The sequence below is a fragment of the Gadus morhua genome, chromosome 6 (genome assembly GCF_902167405.1).
Source record: "Gadus morhua chromosome 6, gadMor3.0, whole genome shotgun sequence".
NCBI classification, from domain to species: domain Eukaryota; kingdom Metazoa; phylum Chordata; class Actinopteri; order Gadiformes; family Gadidae; genus Gadus; species Gadus morhua.
Genome location: NC_044053.1, coordinates 20,707,135 through 20,725,113, shown reverse-complemented (window position 1 = coordinate 20,725,113; position 17,979 = coordinate 20,707,135). Strand labels below are relative to the sequence as shown.

The 17,979-nt window shown below is 46.1% G+C and overlaps 1 protein-coding gene across 2 annotated transcripts; it reads left to right on the top strand.

Moving 5' to 3' along the window:
* The first annotated feature begins 1,351 nt into the window (after nt 1-1,351).
* Nucleotides 1,352-17,220, top strand: ncs1b (neuronal calcium sensor 1b). 2 transcript variants are annotated; one of them, XM_030359348.1, is made up of 10 exons: nt 1,352-1,482; nt 2,121-2,202; nt 3,145-3,272; nt 7,235-7,259; nt 10,895-11,033; nt 13,102-13,180; nt 13,686-13,774; nt 13,857-13,934; nt 15,093-15,201; nt 15,710-17,219. In XM_030359348.1, the coding sequence occupies exons 3-9, from the start codon at nt 3,209-3,211 to the stop codon at nt 15,189-15,191; spliced, it is 573 nt and encodes a 190-aa protein (XP_030215208.1). In that variant the 5' UTR covers nt 1,352-1,482; nt 2,121-2,202; nt 3,145-3,208; the 3' UTR covers nt 15,192-15,201; nt 15,710-17,219. The 2 variants fall into 2 exon arrangements, with proteins under 2 accessions (XP_030215208.1, XP_030215209.1); XM_030359349.1 differs by lacking the exons at nt 1,352-1,482; nt 2,121-2,202 and adding an exon at nt 2,212-3,058 and having other exon boundaries at nt 15,710-17,220.
* The last annotated feature ends 759 nt before the right edge of the window (nt 17,221-17,979 follow it).

The following is a 17,979-nucleotide window of genomic DNA, read 5'->3' as shown; positions in this document are numbered from 1 at the left end:
ATTTTAATAACCAATGAATAAAAATGCTCTTAAAAGTGCTTGGCACCACCGACTGATGGATTCATTTAAAAGTGGATACACCCTCCCATAGTTGCTTAAGAGGGTTTGTTTCATCAGCTCCCTGCTTGCTTTTTTAGTGTCCTTCACATCGTCTCATCAATGAGATGATTTGCTTCCATCTCATACTCTAGCATGGACAGGAAATCAATATCCAAAAATCATCCAACGTTAAAGATATTATTTCTTCGCTGTTGTGTACTGTAGTGCATGTTGATGAGAAAAGTTTGTTTCTATTGAGATACTTTGAAACCTCTTAGTATAAACAACGTTTAACTACTACAACTGCTGCTGTACAGGCACCTCTACCTGCTCCATGACGTCCTCCTCTTGAAGGCTGCCTCAGCACTGATCGCATCATTACGTCCCTTAACTGCACTGAAGTGGTTCTACAGCAAAAAGACCTTGAAACTTAACAAAACTGTTCCACGCAGACAAAGCTGGAAGTGGTTCAGCTTACCTTCATACAAATCGTGTTTGTGTTTTAACTCTGCCAGAAAACATTTGTCTTCTGTTGTTTTCAGCATTTGAGGTACTTTGGAGATGCTATATTTACGATGATGGATTGTTTTTATGTCACTGTGTGATTGCTGCAGGCCTGCTCATTGGAAAAAAGTCGCAGTCAGGCCTGACGATGCTGACCTTACGACGAGGTAAGGTCAAACAGAGGTCTCGTCTACTGTTGACATCTCTACAATGACCTCCAGATGGATAGCCCACTTTATTAAGGCCTACCTGGGATTCGGTGTTGTTTACCCCGTCACGTTAACAAAGTAGCAAACCAGACCAAATTCTCCCTGATTTGAGTCGTTTGCCTTCCCTGACCTCTTTCTTCCGTGATGGTACGAGTCTCGCCCATAATATTCCAGTGGGGACCCTTTTTCCATTACACCCTCCTATACCGGGGCGGGCTGCAGAGAAGACAGGCTGCATCACAATATGTGATCAGTTTATCCTGAAACTGATAGGCTACGCAAATATAAATTCCAAACTGTGACTTATTTTAGTGGCGAGTTCGCAGGAAATGGACCTGGAAGGAGTTTCAAGTAAAATATATAAATAAAAAGAGAAGAGAAGAAAAGAGGAATGAGGTTTCACATCATGGCCGACTCCCATCCTCCACACTCAAAGGCAGCCGCACGAGGAGGGCAAAGTAAATTGGTGCCTGTCCTGGTGATGCATGCGACGTCGCTTTGGAGCCGAGTTCAGTCCGACCACGTGACCCTGCCGGGGCGGCGGGGCGGGCAGCCCTCTTGGCACGACGGCCGGGGCGCGCACTGCTCGCGCACAGGAGTTGCCGCGGCGCGCGCTTCACGCGCAGGAGCGGCTGTACTCAGCGCGCGGTTGGGCAGAGCGGACGTATCAAGGCGGCCCGCAGATCCACGGAGGAAGACACCTTTTTGTTTACCTTTTAACAGATTGAAGGTAGGATCGCGTGCAAGACCCGTCCACTCATGCATGTGAACGTATCTCTGTTTGTCTTCTTTGTGAATGATAATACGCATGTCGTGCTGGTTAAGCGATACCACTGTAGACATGAACTGCGTTGCTATGGTAGTGGAACACAGCAACATATCCCACCTGCTGCGCTCTCCGCGTGCTCTCACCAAACACACTGTATTAGCTCACTAAACACCCCAGCACGCCACATTTACAGAGGAATGTTTTATTATAAAGTTTAACGTTGGTTAGAACTGTCATAAGTTTCCAGGTCGCTTGTCACAATGGCATGCATGCTTTTCCCTGGAGTAACGTCACATCTGACAGATGACATTGGTCGTTCGATCTGATCTGAGGTCGTCACGCTTTGTTTGATCACCATGAGTAACCTAACGGTGGCTCAGCGGGAGTTCGTCTGGACGCTTTTCCATTCTCAATGTACGCAGCTGATTGTAGCTGCTGTCATTGTATTAATGTACTGTCTGCCTATCTATATTCTCTGTCAGTCAAATATTGACGCGCCATTAACTCACTCAGCACCTATCATTGTCCCTGTTGCCCTGGCTGCCGTTCTGTTTTATCCACGTTGTCCGAAAATGATCCCAAATAATAATGTCTCACAGGAGTCATGATTAACGCATCGGCAGATCCGAAGAGGGCGGTGTTTGCCATGGACAGAGGGAATGCCACGTGTTCGGAGTAAAGGTGCTAATCTTTTATCATTATTTTGTGTTTAATATTGTGTGTTTTGTGTTTCATTGTGTGTTCTTATGGCCGTGATCCAACTTAATGTAATGACTACTAGAAATTCCAAACTGTAATACCCTCGGCCAATAACAATTCACATTTTGCACGATTGAAGCCCACTCAGAAAATCTGTGCAGATTATATTTTCTTTTGTTAATTATGTTCTTCTTTTATTTGACTTCCATAAATTTCCAGAATAATTGAATGAGCAAACCTATATCTAAATCGAGATTTGAAAATCTAAATGTAAATGTAAATCGATTGCAATGCATTTATAAATCTGTTTTCCAACACTTCATCTTCTCTGTGGCTGTGGGCGCACACTGCGCTGTGAGTGACAAAGTATAGGGAGGGAGTTGAGGAGAGTGAAGTGGCTGAGGAGGAGGAGGGTGAGGGAGAATGATGGGTGAACAAACAGAGGTTTGACGTGTGGGAGAAAAAATACCCTCTACCCTCTACTGAAATTGGAGAAAGGAGGAACTCAGCTCTACTCTTAGGAAACAAGAAAAGCAGCGACGCCTCTGAGTGCCGACCACGCTCGACCAGACAGCATCTCACCAGGGAAAGAACCCCCAGTGGAAACCCTGTAGGAGTGAGCGAGGCAGACGGGCCGGGCACGCAGGCAGTCACACAAAGCCCCGCAAGCCACACTGGCGCTGGTTCAGAGAGCCGCGGGGTGGCGACCAGGCAGTCTGCAGGGGCCTCCAACCACCGACACAGCCTCCTCCAGAGAGCGAGCTGAGCTGAGCAGCACCCATGGAGAACAGGGAGGTTCCTCCCCCGAACACAAACGCAGGGGAAAGACTTCTCAAAGGTTTAGTTCACTGCTGTGACCGTGGTTAATCTGACGATCCACCAACCCACCCCACTCCTCCAACCCGTGTCTGTGTGTTGGCGCAGAGGACCAGAGCAGAGGGGTGGAGGCGGCGATACCGGGCGGAGCGAGGAGGAGACGCGGTGCACCATGGGGAAGTCCAACAGCAAGCTGAAGCCGGAGGTGGTGGAGGAGCTGACCAGGAAGACCTACTGTGAGTACAGGTCACACCAGGTGGAGAATCTATGAGTCTACAGAACACATGAGAGATTCTACTGTGAGTACAGGTCACACCAGGTGGAGAATCAATGAGAGTCTACAGAACACATGAGAGTCTACTGTGAGTACAGGTCACACCAGGTAGAGAATTTATGAGAGTCTACAGAACACATGAGAGTCTACTGTGAGTACAGGTCACACCAGGTGGAGAATCTATGAGAGTCTACAGAACACATGAGAGTCTACTGTTAGAACAATAAACACGAAAGTCTGTGAGTACAAACAAGAGTCTAGTGTGAGTAGAGTACACACAAGAGTCTACTATGAGTAGGGGAAACACAAGAGTCTACTGTGAGTAGAGTAAACACGAGAGTCTACTGTGAGTAGAGTACACATGAAAGTCTACTGTGAGTACCTGACATGTGTCTACCGTGAGTACAGTACACAGAAGGTAGAGAATAAATGAGAGTGTACTGTGAGTACAGTACACATGAGGTGGAGAATAGATGGGAGTCAACTGTGTGTACGCAAGTTCAGAAAAGAGGAGAGAGTTGACCAGGAAGAACTGATGTGAGTACAAGAGAACAGAATAGATGATGGCGTGAAATTGAATCCTCCTGAAATGTAAGACACAACAGGGGACTTGGTATGTGTTTGAAGTGCATGCATATGAAATCTATAGAAATACCAGCCTTTTTAGGAAAAAAAACAAAAAGGATTCTCTGTTTGTATGTCCTACTCTTCTACATGCTGGACATGGAGGAGATGGCCTTTCTCACCTGCTGGTATTACAGGCTTCTATTCTTCACAGAACAATAGGTTATAGTGAATGTCAGCAGTAAAAGCAGCTGCCTGGTGAATTAAAATCGCTCCGTCAATGTTGTGCTCCAGATTTGGAATGGTTCAGGTTCTGAGAAATCCCGTAATCAGCATCTTTAAATTACTCTGAGTTGAGCCATGACTATGCAAATGGAAAACCTAGCTGGTGGCTTTACCATCTCCCCTTCTTTCGACTTTCTAATGGAGTTTCTCCAGCAATTCTTCTTCAGTGTATTTATAGTCTTCTCAACCCATATAATATTTCTAAGCATTGGTGGAACACAAACAAAGAAGAATCTAAATTCGATTCCAGAACTGAAATCGTATCTAAACAATGACAAAACATCATTTCCATTACGTTCCGCATTAAGCCCCAAACAGATCGGATATATCGCTAATCGGCTGTAGAGCAACGATCGACATCAACAATAAAACATGCTCTTCCTGCAACAGAGCGCGTATGAGTGCATTGATATGGATCGCTCTATATATACTTAAAGGTTGCTATATATAACTATGTTATTAATCATGGCTCTTTTGTTTCGAGCCTAGCGAGGCCTCATGGTTATTTGTGCAGTGCAGTGTGCAGGTGTGGGTGGGTGTTACCAGCAAATGGCTGCTTAATGACAGCGTTATTTTCATGGCGGGTCTGGCCAAGACGAAAAAACAAGAGAGGCTGCTGTGGCAGGAAATTGCTGTGGAGGAAGATTGGGCTTCGTGCTGGGCTGGGGCAGTTTGGTGCTGTCCGTTGCATGCATCTCTCTCCCTCTCTCTCTCTCTCTCTCTCTCTCTCTCTCTCTCTCTCTCTCTCTCTCTCTCTCTCTCTCTCTCTCTCTCTCTCTCTCACTCTAACTCTCACTCTCACTCTCACTCTCACTCTCACTCTCTGTTTCTGTTTCTTTCTCTCCCTCTGACTCTGTCTTTGTCTCTCTCTATCTTCTCTCTGTCTTTGTATTTGTCTCTCTCTATCTCTCTCCCTCACACCCCAACCCTCTTTCTAATCAATTTCCCTCTTATCCTCTCTTGCTCTCCCACATCTCTCACTAGTCTCCTCACCCGCAGACTCTCCTCTCACCCCTAATGTCGCTCTTTTAGCAGGGAATGGAATAGTATAATTAGGGTCTTATCTGGTTAACATCCCTAAGAGGGCCATCAAGATTTCCCTCCCGGCGTGATCAACCCCTCCTCGCTTTGTTCTCCTGCTTCTCTCTGATCATTCAACATTTCTTCTCTTGTCTCTGCTTCTATCCACCAATCTCTCTCTCTCTCTCTCTCTCTCTCTCTCTCTCTCTCTCTCTCTCTCTCTCTCTCTCTCTCTCTCTCTCTCTCTCTCTCTCTCTCTCTCTCTCTCTCTCTCTCTCTCTCTCTCTATCTCTCTCTTTCTCTCTCTTTTTCTCTCTCCCATGAGAAGGTCTGCCGTCTAAGTCAAAGGTTGCTTTTTGTCTGTGGCCAGGAAAGCGATGGTAAATGTTTACCCGCTCTAAAGAGGCTGCATTTCCCCAGATAGCATTGTGGTGTTTTTCTGTGTGGACTTGGAGCAGGCAAAATAAATACCTTGGATTATCCTCTGTTGACAATGGGGTTTCCACAATGGTTGTGAAATTGTCTTTGTTGACCTTTTTACCGGAAGATGAAATGCAATTTATTGATATCATTATTATCAATGAATAATTATCATACGATGATTGCAAAATGAAGTGAGAGCTAGCACACTGGGTCCCTCCGCTGGCTGTAAAGAAAGCCTCTAAAGGTTGACCCCCGTTTTACGAGGGAGTTATAAATGTATATGGCATGGAAAGACCAGCAATCCCATTAGAAAGACCACAAATCGGTAGTTAGGGCGATGGAGGAGGCTTTGTGTCCCAGAATGCAAGCTGGCTGCGTTCTAGCAGACCCCTGGAGGGCCAACGGGCAGAGGAAGGGCCCTGATCTTTCCAGCAGAGGCTGATTGCATTACCGGCCATTGCCTCTGACTGAGTTATGTAAGACCTTTCTATTAAATCCCAGTGGTGGTGAATGGCGGCACTTTCTGGATGGCATTGACTTTTAGGGCCAATTGAACGGTAGCTTGGCTTCGGTAGACCGTTGTGAGATTTGACATTTATTACCAAGGAATAGGTCACATGGTAGGATTCTCAGTGAATCCCTGATTGAGTTGAGGCTATTGTGTGTGTGTGTTAGTATGTATGTCGGGACAAGATACCGACATCAATATTAGAATTCATGCCCCTTGCCCTAGGTCCGTGCCCGTGGGGTTGAGTCAGCTGCTGGAGTCTACTCCGGAGCCCTTCTCAATAAGTCCCAGGGCTTGAGATGTCGCCATGTCATTTTTTTACATTTGGTTGGCAGGTCAAATCGCAAGAGGGTCACAGTGTCTAGCAGTCGTATACAGACTTAAAATCCAAAGTTCAGCCTTGCTCGATGTTCATCTTGCCATACCTATTTTACAATTAGTGAGGTCTTGGGGGATGGGGGGGAGGGTTGGGGGGGTTGTGCTCGGCTTGCGCACGCACCAACAAATGGCACATACGGCGGACACAAAGTAACAAGTCTCAACTGAATTAAGAATTGACTCATCTCTGAGAAGTTCAAAACCGCAGATTTTGTATACAGTTGTACTTGGGTTAAGCAAAAGGGCCAGACCTCAATGACCTCATAGCTGGCTACGGACATGCCTGAAACAGATTGAGGTCGAAGGTGTTGGACTACTGCGTGGGTTGTACCTACCCCAAAGGGCCAGCAGGGTCACACCAATGCAAGTGATACCAAGCCCTTGTTATCAGCAGTTGGAGGGTGAGAGAGCAGACAGAAGAGGGAGAGCCATGGCTAAAATGAGAATTGCAGATGAGGTGGCTTGTGCAGGCCTGTGCATGCTGCTGGTCACCTTCACTCATGGTCTCTTCCTGCAGTTCACCTCCATTCCCCTTCTGACCTTTAACGTTTCACCAGATGAAGAGATGTTCTGCAGGTTGCGTAGTGATGCGTTCTACTGCGATTGTGGGGTTGTATTAGGAGCTAAGTGTTTTAGAAAAGGAACCACTGACGTCAAAGTCACAGTATGGTCTCTACACAATAAGACATCGTGTTTTTTCTGGGTCACTTTGCATTTATACTCATCTCACTCTATTTCTCTTTCAGTTACAGAGAAAGAAGTTCAGCAGTGGTGAGTAAAGTAATTCCATTATTCATGATGTTTTGTCCATTCATGATGTGTGGCTTATATCTGCAAAGCTATCTTTTGTGCCAAACATGAAGTATAATGGTTGCTTAACATTGACCTAGATACAGAAACCCTCTTCTTTTCCTTTTCTGTTGTCTTTTTTTTCACCCGATATCTAGGAATATAAGTATTTAAAGATGAGACGCCGGAGTACTATGTGTTATCTCTCTCCCGCTGCCCTGAAGAGAGTGTTCTGAAAATAGATTGACTTTGAATCGTCACGACACAGAGACACAGTGACTTTCAACCCTGATAACAATGATAACCAACTCCTCAATGATGCAATACCCCACCACTACCTTTTGGGGCAACAATGGACGTGCTTTGATGCTCCACAGACGTTCTTCAAGGCTCTGTATGAGCTCTCCTTCCGAGCCTCGGCAAGGTCGATAATTATAAGAGATGTACCTTTAGAATTTTCCAATTAGAAAATTAGAAAGACTTGGATCATTTTCTACCGCTCACTCGGTCGCTCCTGCTTCCTTCTTCCTTCTTCCGATGACCTGGGTTCCCGTTTCTTATTCTGTTGGTGAGGTCATTCCTGGACGTATATGACCAACAGTTCCCAACGAGGGCTAGCCTTGTTTAGCTGTGCCCTGTGCATTCCTGGTCTTTATTTTTAGAGGGAGCGCACAATTCAACCCGCTTCATTCCAGCGATGATGGACGCATCATCTGCCATTCCTACATTCACTGTATGCCATGGCACGGCCATTGTTGTAAACAAATAGCTTCCATCAGAAGTGGGGGCCGAATATGCGCTCTCAATCTCTCTTGCTCTCTCTCGCTTTCTCTCGCTTTCTCTCGCTTTCTCTCGCTCTCTCTCGCTCTCTCTCGGTTTCTCTCACTCTCTCTCGTCTATCTTGCTCTCTCTCATCTTTACACACGAGTTATCCATCTTTGCCTTTGCCTCTCGCAACCCTATTCTGCATGCATGACAAGAGCCGTTCCGTGGCATTCTTTAACCCTTTTACGCCCTCCTTTGGAGGGTTCATGGAGTGTGTGTGTGTGTGTATGCGTGTGTGTGGGGGCCAAGGCCAAGTTCACTGTCCACAACAGCGATGGTATTAAACAGCAGTGGTATTAAATGCCTCTGGGCATCAGCGTGCCAGGACATGGCCTTTCTCGAGGGCTGCTTTAGTTTCCTGAGGCAGAATACTGTTCTTTTCCTCTCCTGCCTCTTTCTACTTCCTCTCCCTTTCTCCTTTCCCTTCCTCCCTCCATCCTCCCTCCTTCCTTCCTTCCCTCATCCTCTCCCGCATTCCCCCTCCCCTCCTAAACTCACTCCCTCCCTATCTGGCTCCCTCTCTGCCTCCCTTCCTCCCACCCTCCTGCCCTCTTCATCATCACCTCTATCCTCTTCTTCCTCTTTCTCCTCCCTCCCTCCCTCCCTCCCTCCCTCGCCTTCTCACTCCCTCGCTGCCTTGCTCCCTCCCTCCTTCCTCCTCCTCATCAGCTTCCTCCCTGCCTCCTCCATCCCGCCTCCTCATATTCCTCCCTCCCTCTCTCCGTCCTCCTAATCAGGCTGTGTTGCCACTCTCATTCACTCTATTGGTCTCCGCTCTGCGCACGCCTTTCTGTAGAGATCTCGCATGAGCACCTCCTCATAGATCAGCAGCGGCGATGCTGCCTGTAGGGATGATGAGAGGGAACTTTACCAGGGGGGAATATGGCAGATGGTGTGTAAGTAGAGCACAGGGGACGCGGATGGAACACAAAACAGAATTAGCCAGGTTAGATAAATGCCTGCGCCGTGCTTTCATTATGTCCCCTGCTTTCTTTCATTTTAGTTTTGTTTTATTGAGGGGACAGTGGTAGTACGCTGAGGGGAGGCCCGCCACAAATCAATGCCGTCACACACTTATGCTCCTGCCAAGGAAAGCAGTGCAGAAGCCACAGACAACACTTTAGCAGAAGCCTCTGTGGTGTTGGTGGCGCAGATGGCAGTGGCCAAAAACTGGAGATGCTGTAGCCAGCAATGAATATTTCATCCTCAAGTCTGGCAACGTTGGCCCGGCCCCGGTCTGATTCATAGTGTCAATGTCTGGCGTGTTGCGGTTGAGGACAGAAGGAGATGCACGAGCGACACTTAGATAGCGGTCATGCAAACCACTGATGCATGGAACACCTGAGCCAACCTGGAGCGTGCGTACACGTGTTATAACAGTTTGAAGAAGTATAGAGGAGGAACCACGCAGCATAGCTGTAGACTAGTGATCCCCAAGGCTACAGCTTGCATTGTTTGAAGGGCCACTGAAATACCAGGGTAAATATGAACAATTCAACTAGAAAAGCACTCTATATATATAGTCATTTAATTTGTATTTTTTAACCAACCAACTGAAAGTGAAACGTACCATCCTATCTTTATGCTTTGAATGACGTTTTACAAGTCATGGCAAAATAAATTTGCTTGAGAAAGGTGTGACTTTTTTCACATCATACTTATTCTATTCATTTTGGCAAAACATCATCATGTACTGCTATTGCTGCACTTTGAACAGTGATTTGATGAAATCCCCCATGGTAATGGGCAATACCTTGAAACTCCATGGTATCTCTCCAGATAATGCGAATTGCACACTCCTCTTTTGTTCTTGCTGAACTCTCCCTGCTGCCGCTGCTTCCCAGAGATTCTCTCCGTCTCCGTATCCTTGACAACGAGGATGAGGGGATGCTGGCTTCATTAAAAGCATTGCAGATTAAAAGTAGAAAAGTTTTTTTTCTACATTGAGAGAGAGAGAGAGGGAGAGAGAGAGAGAGAGAGAGAGAGAGAGAGAGAGAGAGAGAGAGAGAGAGAGAGAGAGAGAGAGAGAGAGAGAGAGAGAGAGAGAGAGAGAGAGAGAGAGAGAGAGAGAGAGAGAGAGAGAGAGAGAGAGAGAGAGAGAGAGAGACGTGCCAAGCTTCCGTCTCAACATTAGAACACTCCCTCCCTGGTCTTAATTACAGCCCAGGCGCCAGTAGAAGCAGCAAAGACTGACGCACGGAAAGAACTTGCTTCACGCAGATCAAACTCGCCCGCACTCGCTCGTCCATAAAAAGGACACAACAACCATTTCTTTATAGAATGACCTTCTACCAACCTTTCGCCTTTTATTAAATGATCCATTCTTCATCTGGTTATTTAAATAGCACGGTCTTCCTCACGCCTTGGCCCGTCAGACCAGCCCCTGTGTGTGTGCCGTACGAGGGGAGAAGCCGCCCACCTTCTGAGTGACTGCTTTTGAAATTGCTCATGAAATGCTTCTATATTTAGGGCCAACCGAGATGTCAAGTCACTCTGGATGTGTCCTCTCCTGAGGCGGGCAGAGGAGGCACAAAGCCATCCCTCAGTTATGCACATTATCAGCCCGACGGTAGTGCCGGGTCATTTGATTAAACACTCTGGCCCCTTATTGGATCAGCACCCTGGGCTCTGAATGCTAACAACAACACTAGTAGCTTTTCAGTCTTTTTTTATCTGAATCTTTTCTCACGCTGACTGCATGAGGGATGTTTCGGTGATGTGTAGTATATATTCATTCTATATTTATACTACACCCCCCAACATTACCTACTTTGTTTATCTTTTTCTTACAGGTATAAAGGATTTATTAAGGATTGTCCAAGTGGACAACTCGATGCTGTCGGCTTCCAGAAGATTTACAAGCAGTTCTTTCCGTTCGGGGATCCCACCAAGTTCGCCTCCTTTGTGTTCAACGTCTTTGATGAGAACAAGGTTAGTAAATGGATTGCTGGCTAGAGATGTAAATGGGAGCGACCATTTGGCTGCTATTAGCCGCTAATGATATTGTCCCGGATAGAGTTGTAGTGTTGCTATAAATAACCAGAAGCCATTTTGAAATTGTGTTGGCAAAGACAGAGGTTGAATAAATTGAATACCGTCCAATACAGAGTACATGTGCGCTTCCAAATGTAACACAAACAAATATATAAAAAGCTGAATGGATATTGCAATATATTTATGAGAATGAATGTTCATGATTTATAATATAGATAATTAAAGTCCCAATGCGTAACTCTTAACTTATCCCATAGCTAATGCATAACCTTGAAATACCTGTAGTCAATGCTGACCAATAGGGGATTCAATAATGTGATCAATAAAATCTGAATTAAACTGTACTATTATGTAATATTTGTTTAGAGCTGTATGGGTATACTTATAATAAGTAATGGAGGGAAGTTGATCCTGTACCACACATACAATTGCGTTGATTGCCCTCAGTATCTTAAAATAACAACACTAACAATAATTGCAATCCTAACATATATGCTATTCAGACAGACCCCAATTCTAAAGGTATTCCATGTATGGCTGTAATCAATACTTTCTTTTGTAAGGGGTATGGGTGCTTGTGGAATGGAGGCTGGCTTAGAGGGTAGAACAGGCCTATGGCAGCAGCAGCCCCCTCGAGGGCTTTATATCAAAAGGGCAGAAAAGGCTTTGAGTAAGTGGTATGAAGACTGTCTGGCCAGCTATCTGGTCAGATATCTGGAGGAGAAACAGATAGATGATCTGGTCCGAGGGCTGCACAGACATGGAACCTGACCGCACTGCTCAGCGCTTTAAAACTGCAATCTTCACCATTCAGCTCAACAAGCTTTTCGTATTAAGATATCAGAGAAATCTAGGAATATGCACACATAACTTAGTACAGGTTTCCTACGCATCCCGGAAAACCAAAAGCAGTTGTTTTGGGAAGGAAAACACATCACGCAAAACAAACGAAAAGTCAGGCAAACATATTCCATGTCTGTGTGGGGTTTAAAAGTTGCACGGTAGTCAAAAATAATGAGCTAGCTTGCAATGCTTTTCAGAAGATACTCGAGGTTCAAGTGAACATCCTACAAGCGGTTTTGATCGTATCAGGTGCCCAATACAGAGGTTATTGATATCCAGTTTCTGTATTTACTCATGTACAGAGAACTAATGTATAACATGAGGACAGTAGTACTTTTACATTGCATTTGCATTTCTTTATATTCTCACTTGATTCATTCACTTCCGGAGTATCAATGGCTGCAAATGCATTTTTTCCTTTTTTGAAAATGTTCAGTCTGCTCGCCGCTACTATCTCCTCTCACAGCCGGCCATCTCCTTGTTCAGCCAATCACAGCCTCCGTTAAGCCCTTGGTGCCGCGGGCCACAATTGCAGGGAGTTAATGGGAAATGCTGCCCCCCGTTGTAAGCAAAGCATTCCAACATAGACGAGCGAGAAATCAAAACAACTGCCTGCGTCGGAGCGAGATTTCGCCTCGTTGGGAGGAGAAGTTTCTGCCATGTCTATTGAAGACGGAATGGTGGGAGGATGGGTGGAGTTTACATGGTGTTGTGGAGGTTGGGTGAACCATACCTGCCCTGAATATTCACCGGTCCTATGTGCTACACCTTTCAAGCGATGCGCCAGTGGCATTCGTCTCACTAATGACCAGAGATGGCATTTCCCGCTTTAGAGTGGGAGAGAGGGAGAGAGAGAGAGAGAGAGAGAGAGAGAGAGAGAGAGAGAGAGAGAGAGAGAGAGAGAGAGAGAGAGAGAGAGAGAGAGAGAGAGAGAGAGAGAGAGAGAGAGAGAGAGAGAGAGAGAGAGAGAGAGAGAGAGAGAGAGAGAGAGAGGGGGCAGGGCAGAAATAGCAGCCCACTTGGAGCCAGCGGTCTGGCCTGGTTTTCACTTTATTTTTCCTGGCAGACTCGCACAGGAGAGAGCTGATGCTGAGAGCAGGTACGACGAGCCATGGACAGAGCCTCTCTCTCCCTCTCTTACCTCCATGTCACCCCTCTGCAGGACGGACGCATCGAATTTTCCGAGTTCATCCAGGCGCTGTCGGTCACTTCCCGCGGCACCCTGGATGAGAAGCTGAGATGTAAGTAGGTCTGGGCAACAGGAGTACCCCCCCCCCCCCCCCCCCCCCCTTCGCTCCCTTCCTCCAGCATGCCTTTGGACCTTCAAACGGCAGGACCATTGGGGTGATTGTTATGCAGTGCATGACAAAGAGGATTCCCCCGTTCAAAGTAAACGCTAATGAATAATTGTCAGATAGCCAGCAGTTAGGACATGCCTCTGTGCGTGTGTGTGGGAGGTGGACTTTATTTAGTAACCATGTTCCAAGAGAAAAACTCTGATAACTGATTATTATTTTTTTCTTTTTCAATTCAGAAAACAAACAAACATATTGTACTTGTCTATTTCCTTTTTTTTGCATTTCCTATTGTTTCTTGCCAAGGCTCACTCGTCTGGCCTCAGGTTCAGCAGAAACTGGCCCCATTGTCCTTCTCATGAACCTGGTTCCAGCATTGCCACCCATTGCCTCAACAGTGGCTGAGCTGCAGCAGTTAATGCCATGTTGCCTCATGTCCTCCGGTCTGCAGGGGCCTTTAAACTGTACGACCTGGATAACGACGGCTACATCACCCGCGATGAGATGCTGAACATCGTGGATGCCATTTATCAGATGGTGGTGAGTGATTATTAAGTGTGAGCCGTCTGTACACGTAGCTGTCCAGCAGCGCCGCAGGCTGTAAGCTCTCTCTGTGTTGTAGGGAAACACAGTGGAGCTGCCAGAGGAGGAGAACACGCCAGAGAAGAGAGTGGACCGCATCTTTGCCATGATGGACAAGGTCTGTGTTCAGAACCTCCTATTTCTGCACTCCAACAACGACTATGATCGATTTAGCGCTCCCCGTGAATCATTACTTAAATGTGCTCGCGGTAAAATTAAGGTGCTGTTATTTGAGCGTAATTTGTGAGAGATGGCACAGCCGTCGGTCAGATATGAGTGGGTGAAATGTGCTGTGAGAATATGTCTCCAGTTGACTGTGCCGGCCTCTGAATGACCTAACTTAGATTTGAGGACGCTGCCGGCTTATTTCTAAACTAGAATTCTGGTTCAGATCCATCCTGCCTGTCAATCAAAGTGTTTCGAATGCCTTCTCAATGGCAGAGAAACGCCATGTGCGGGGGACCATGTGTCTTTGGTGGTCTAGTTTCAAAATCTTGCTCTCTTGTGCTTGTACCTGCAGTAGTTTGAAGTAATTCATTATGAATGAACATAGTGAAATTGATGCAAAATCAATCATCAAATAAAGCTTAAGTATAAGAAATTAAACCAAATTGTGCTGCATCAAACCCTGCCTCCTCCCTGCTTTTATTCGTCACCCATCCCACTGTCTTCTGCCCGAGAAACTGCCTGCTCGCTAAAACCTCACTCCATCCGAGACGATATTTACATGAACCTACCTACAGTTCCTACAAACATAATTAACAATAACATAACACAGGTAACACAGAGGTATTCACACTTCGGAACATGACTCTCTATGGAAGATTTGTTTCTGGGTCGCTACCTTGATACCTCCAGAGACATGAAGGGGTCTGAATCCCCCCCTTCGGGGAATCACCCAGACGCTGCGCTACTTGAAGCCGGGGGAGGTGGGGGGGAGGCAGGCCAGATTCCCTCACCCACACCTGCTCCTTAATGTCATGTATCTCATTATCTCACTGTGCATCTGCTAATTGGAATTATAGAAAATGGCAGGTTTCGGAAGACTTTGCAGACGATACAGCACAGGTTGTCCTCAAATAATTTGTAGTGCAACAGAATATGTGTTACCCATCAAGGGCATTCATGCTAAAGAGATTCAAGTCCAAATGGCACTGAGCCAGCGTTTGTGCATGAGCAGCGTTCTCGCCCCCTGCTGGCAGGGCCCAGCATGCAGACGCACTTCCCAATCAATAAATGGCTTTCCATTTCCTGATGTCCTCTGTTTCTGTTCCAGAACGCAGACGGCAAGCTGACTCTGCAGGAGTTCCAGGAGGGCTCCAAGGCGGACCCGTCTATTGTCCAGGCTCTGTCGCTCTACGACGGCCTCGTGTAGGGCATGTGAGGTAAGGGGGCGGTGCCACGGTATACGGGGCGTCCAATAGAATCAATCCCCCGCTCCGACTACCTTTATAACCAGATCATGAAATCATTGGAGGGGAAAATATGAAAGGGGATTGAGGCTTTGGGTTGCAGACAAAGCAGAAAGGGAGCCATTGTCAGTTCCCAGTCTGCCCTTATGAATTATTCAAATGTCCTACTTGATTGCTGGCAATCACACCAAGTAGCAGGCCTTTGCAGGGGCTCAGTGAAGAGTGTTGCAGCTTCTCCACCCACCAGCGCATTGTTCTGCCCGTCATCACCTCTGTTTGACAGCCCTCTCAACATGTGGCTGACTGGGTTGGGAGTCTGGAGATAGGCCTCTGTATTGACACAGACTTTGAAAGAAAATGGATGGGTTTAAAATGTGAATAAAATGGATAAAAAATATCTAGTAAAAGATGCCTGTGTGTGCTTTTTAACACATGTATATTAAAACAGCTTTTGATCTATCCATTTGTACTTTCTTTTCAGATGGGTCCAGAAATCAGTCTCTGTGTTGCAAAAGCCAATCCGGACCCATCACATCATCAGAAATCTCCCTCGTTGGTGTTCCCCTGGAGGTGCATCATGGGATATCAGGCTTCTCTGGGGGTCCTCCAGTATGGAATTTGTGTCCGTTACCACATTTGTACCTAACAAAAACGGATTGTAAAACGACTCTTGTCTTCGGAATATTTACATTACACAGTGTGCCAACCAGTGAACGTGAAGCAGTGCGAGTAAAGCAGTGCACGTGAAGCAGTGCACGTGGGACACGTTTACAGACACAGTGTTGTGCTCGTCGGCGCACCAGTCCTAGTTTGTTGTACCAGGGACACCCCCAGAGCGCCTTGCCTCATGAGAGACATGGTCATACACTGTGTATGTGTGTGTGTGTGTGTGTGTGTGTGTGTGTGTGTGTGTGTGTGTGTGTGTGTGTGTGTGTGTGTGTGTGTGTGTGTGTGTGTGTGTGTGTGTGTGAGTGTGTGTGTGTGTGAGTGTGTGTGTGTGTGTGTGTGTGTATGTGTGTGTTTGGTGAAGATGCATGTGAATCAGATCCGAAGACCTGTGCTGTGATGACTTCATAGTCTGTGGGAGAGACGGCAAAGCTGGAAGCGAGGGAGCGAGGGAATGTGGACTTTTGTAAATGGATGTCATGTCGCAGAAGAGTAGGCCTATATTATATTGTATTATGTAAATATGACTGTGATATTTAAGACAATTATAATTCCTGCTCGTAAATGTTTTATTTGCATCAAGTGGGTTCAATGGAACATTGTATTTATTATTATTATTATTATTATTATTATTATTATTATTATTATTATTATTATTATTATTATTATTATTATTATTATTATTATCATGATCACCCCCCAAACATGCACTTATTTTCCCTTGGGAAAAATGGCCTCCCCCTTCTGATTCAGAGGGGTCTAAGGTTAAGGAGGTGCCACAGTTTTGTTTTCCTTCTGCTGTTTCGTTGTGGTGTCGGCTTGACGAGGTTTGGGGCCGTGGCGGCCCCCCCATTGTTTCATGGTGTCTCTCTACCACTTCCGTTAACTGACGTCTTATAGCGCCTATGGGGTTACGCGGCCCACATCCTGAACGACCAGCGCTGCTGACACTCATTACAGCTGAAGCCCCGGCCCAGGCTCATAGCCTCCATTGTAAAACAACCACCGCATCCCACCCTCTCTCTCTCTCCAAACACATCAATACTACTGGCTGTAAAAGCTTTTTTTTGCGAGAGTAGTGTGGTTGCAACAGTCCTCTTTGTCCTGTGTCTTGTGTGTGTTTATAGAAGCCACAGCATGTGACAATGCCTCTCTCTCCCTCCCTGTTTCTCTCTCTCAATCTGTGCCTCCCTGACTCTCTATCCATCTGTGTCTCTCTCTGACTCAATAGGTCTTTCTCTCAATCTGTCTCCGTCCGTCTCTCTCTGTTACTGTCTATCTCTTGCTCTGTGTCTTGCTCTGTGTTTCTCTCCCACTCTGATTCTCTCCCTCTTCTGGGTCTGTTTCTCCCTCCCCCCTCCCTCTCTATCTCTCTCACTCTCTCTCTTACTCGCTCTCTCTCTCTCTCTCTCTCTCTCTCTCTCTCTCTCTCTCGCTCTCTCTCTCTCTCTCTCTCTCTCTCTCTCTCTCTCTCTCTCTCTCTCTCTCTCTCTCTCTCTCTCTCTCGCTCTCACTCTCTCTCTCTCGCTCTACTTGGTCCTTTAAGCCTGAGCATCAAGTTGTTGTATCTGCTTCACTGATTAAGCCTTATGCAAATGATGATTTACCATGTGATAAATGTCATTTACCTGTTGATTATTGGTGTAAGAACACAGAATAAATGATGCGTTTAAGTGTGCAACTATTATTAGTGTAAGTATTTCCTATCAGAGTGAATAATTATTTTTGTGTTTTTATTTTCATCCTCATCCCAGTCCAGGTTTATATTGAAGAGCTGTGTTAATTATTTTATATGAAGTGGAATGACTTACCAGTGCTGATTGTTAAGATATTGATTCTGCTCTGTGAAATTCAAAGTTAAAGTAAATGATCTAAATATGCGTTACTAAATCCAGAATTTCATAATTGGGTATGGATGTGCTAAAAGAGTGGGAAGAGTCTGACTTCATATTGTAGCTTGGTGTGACTGGCAACTTATGGCTGTGGGGGGAACAATGCAGTGTAGCCTGTGTATGAAATGCACTTGCATGTGCGCGAAAGCTATTTGTGACATGATGGACGACAAAGTGTGAGAGCAACTAAATG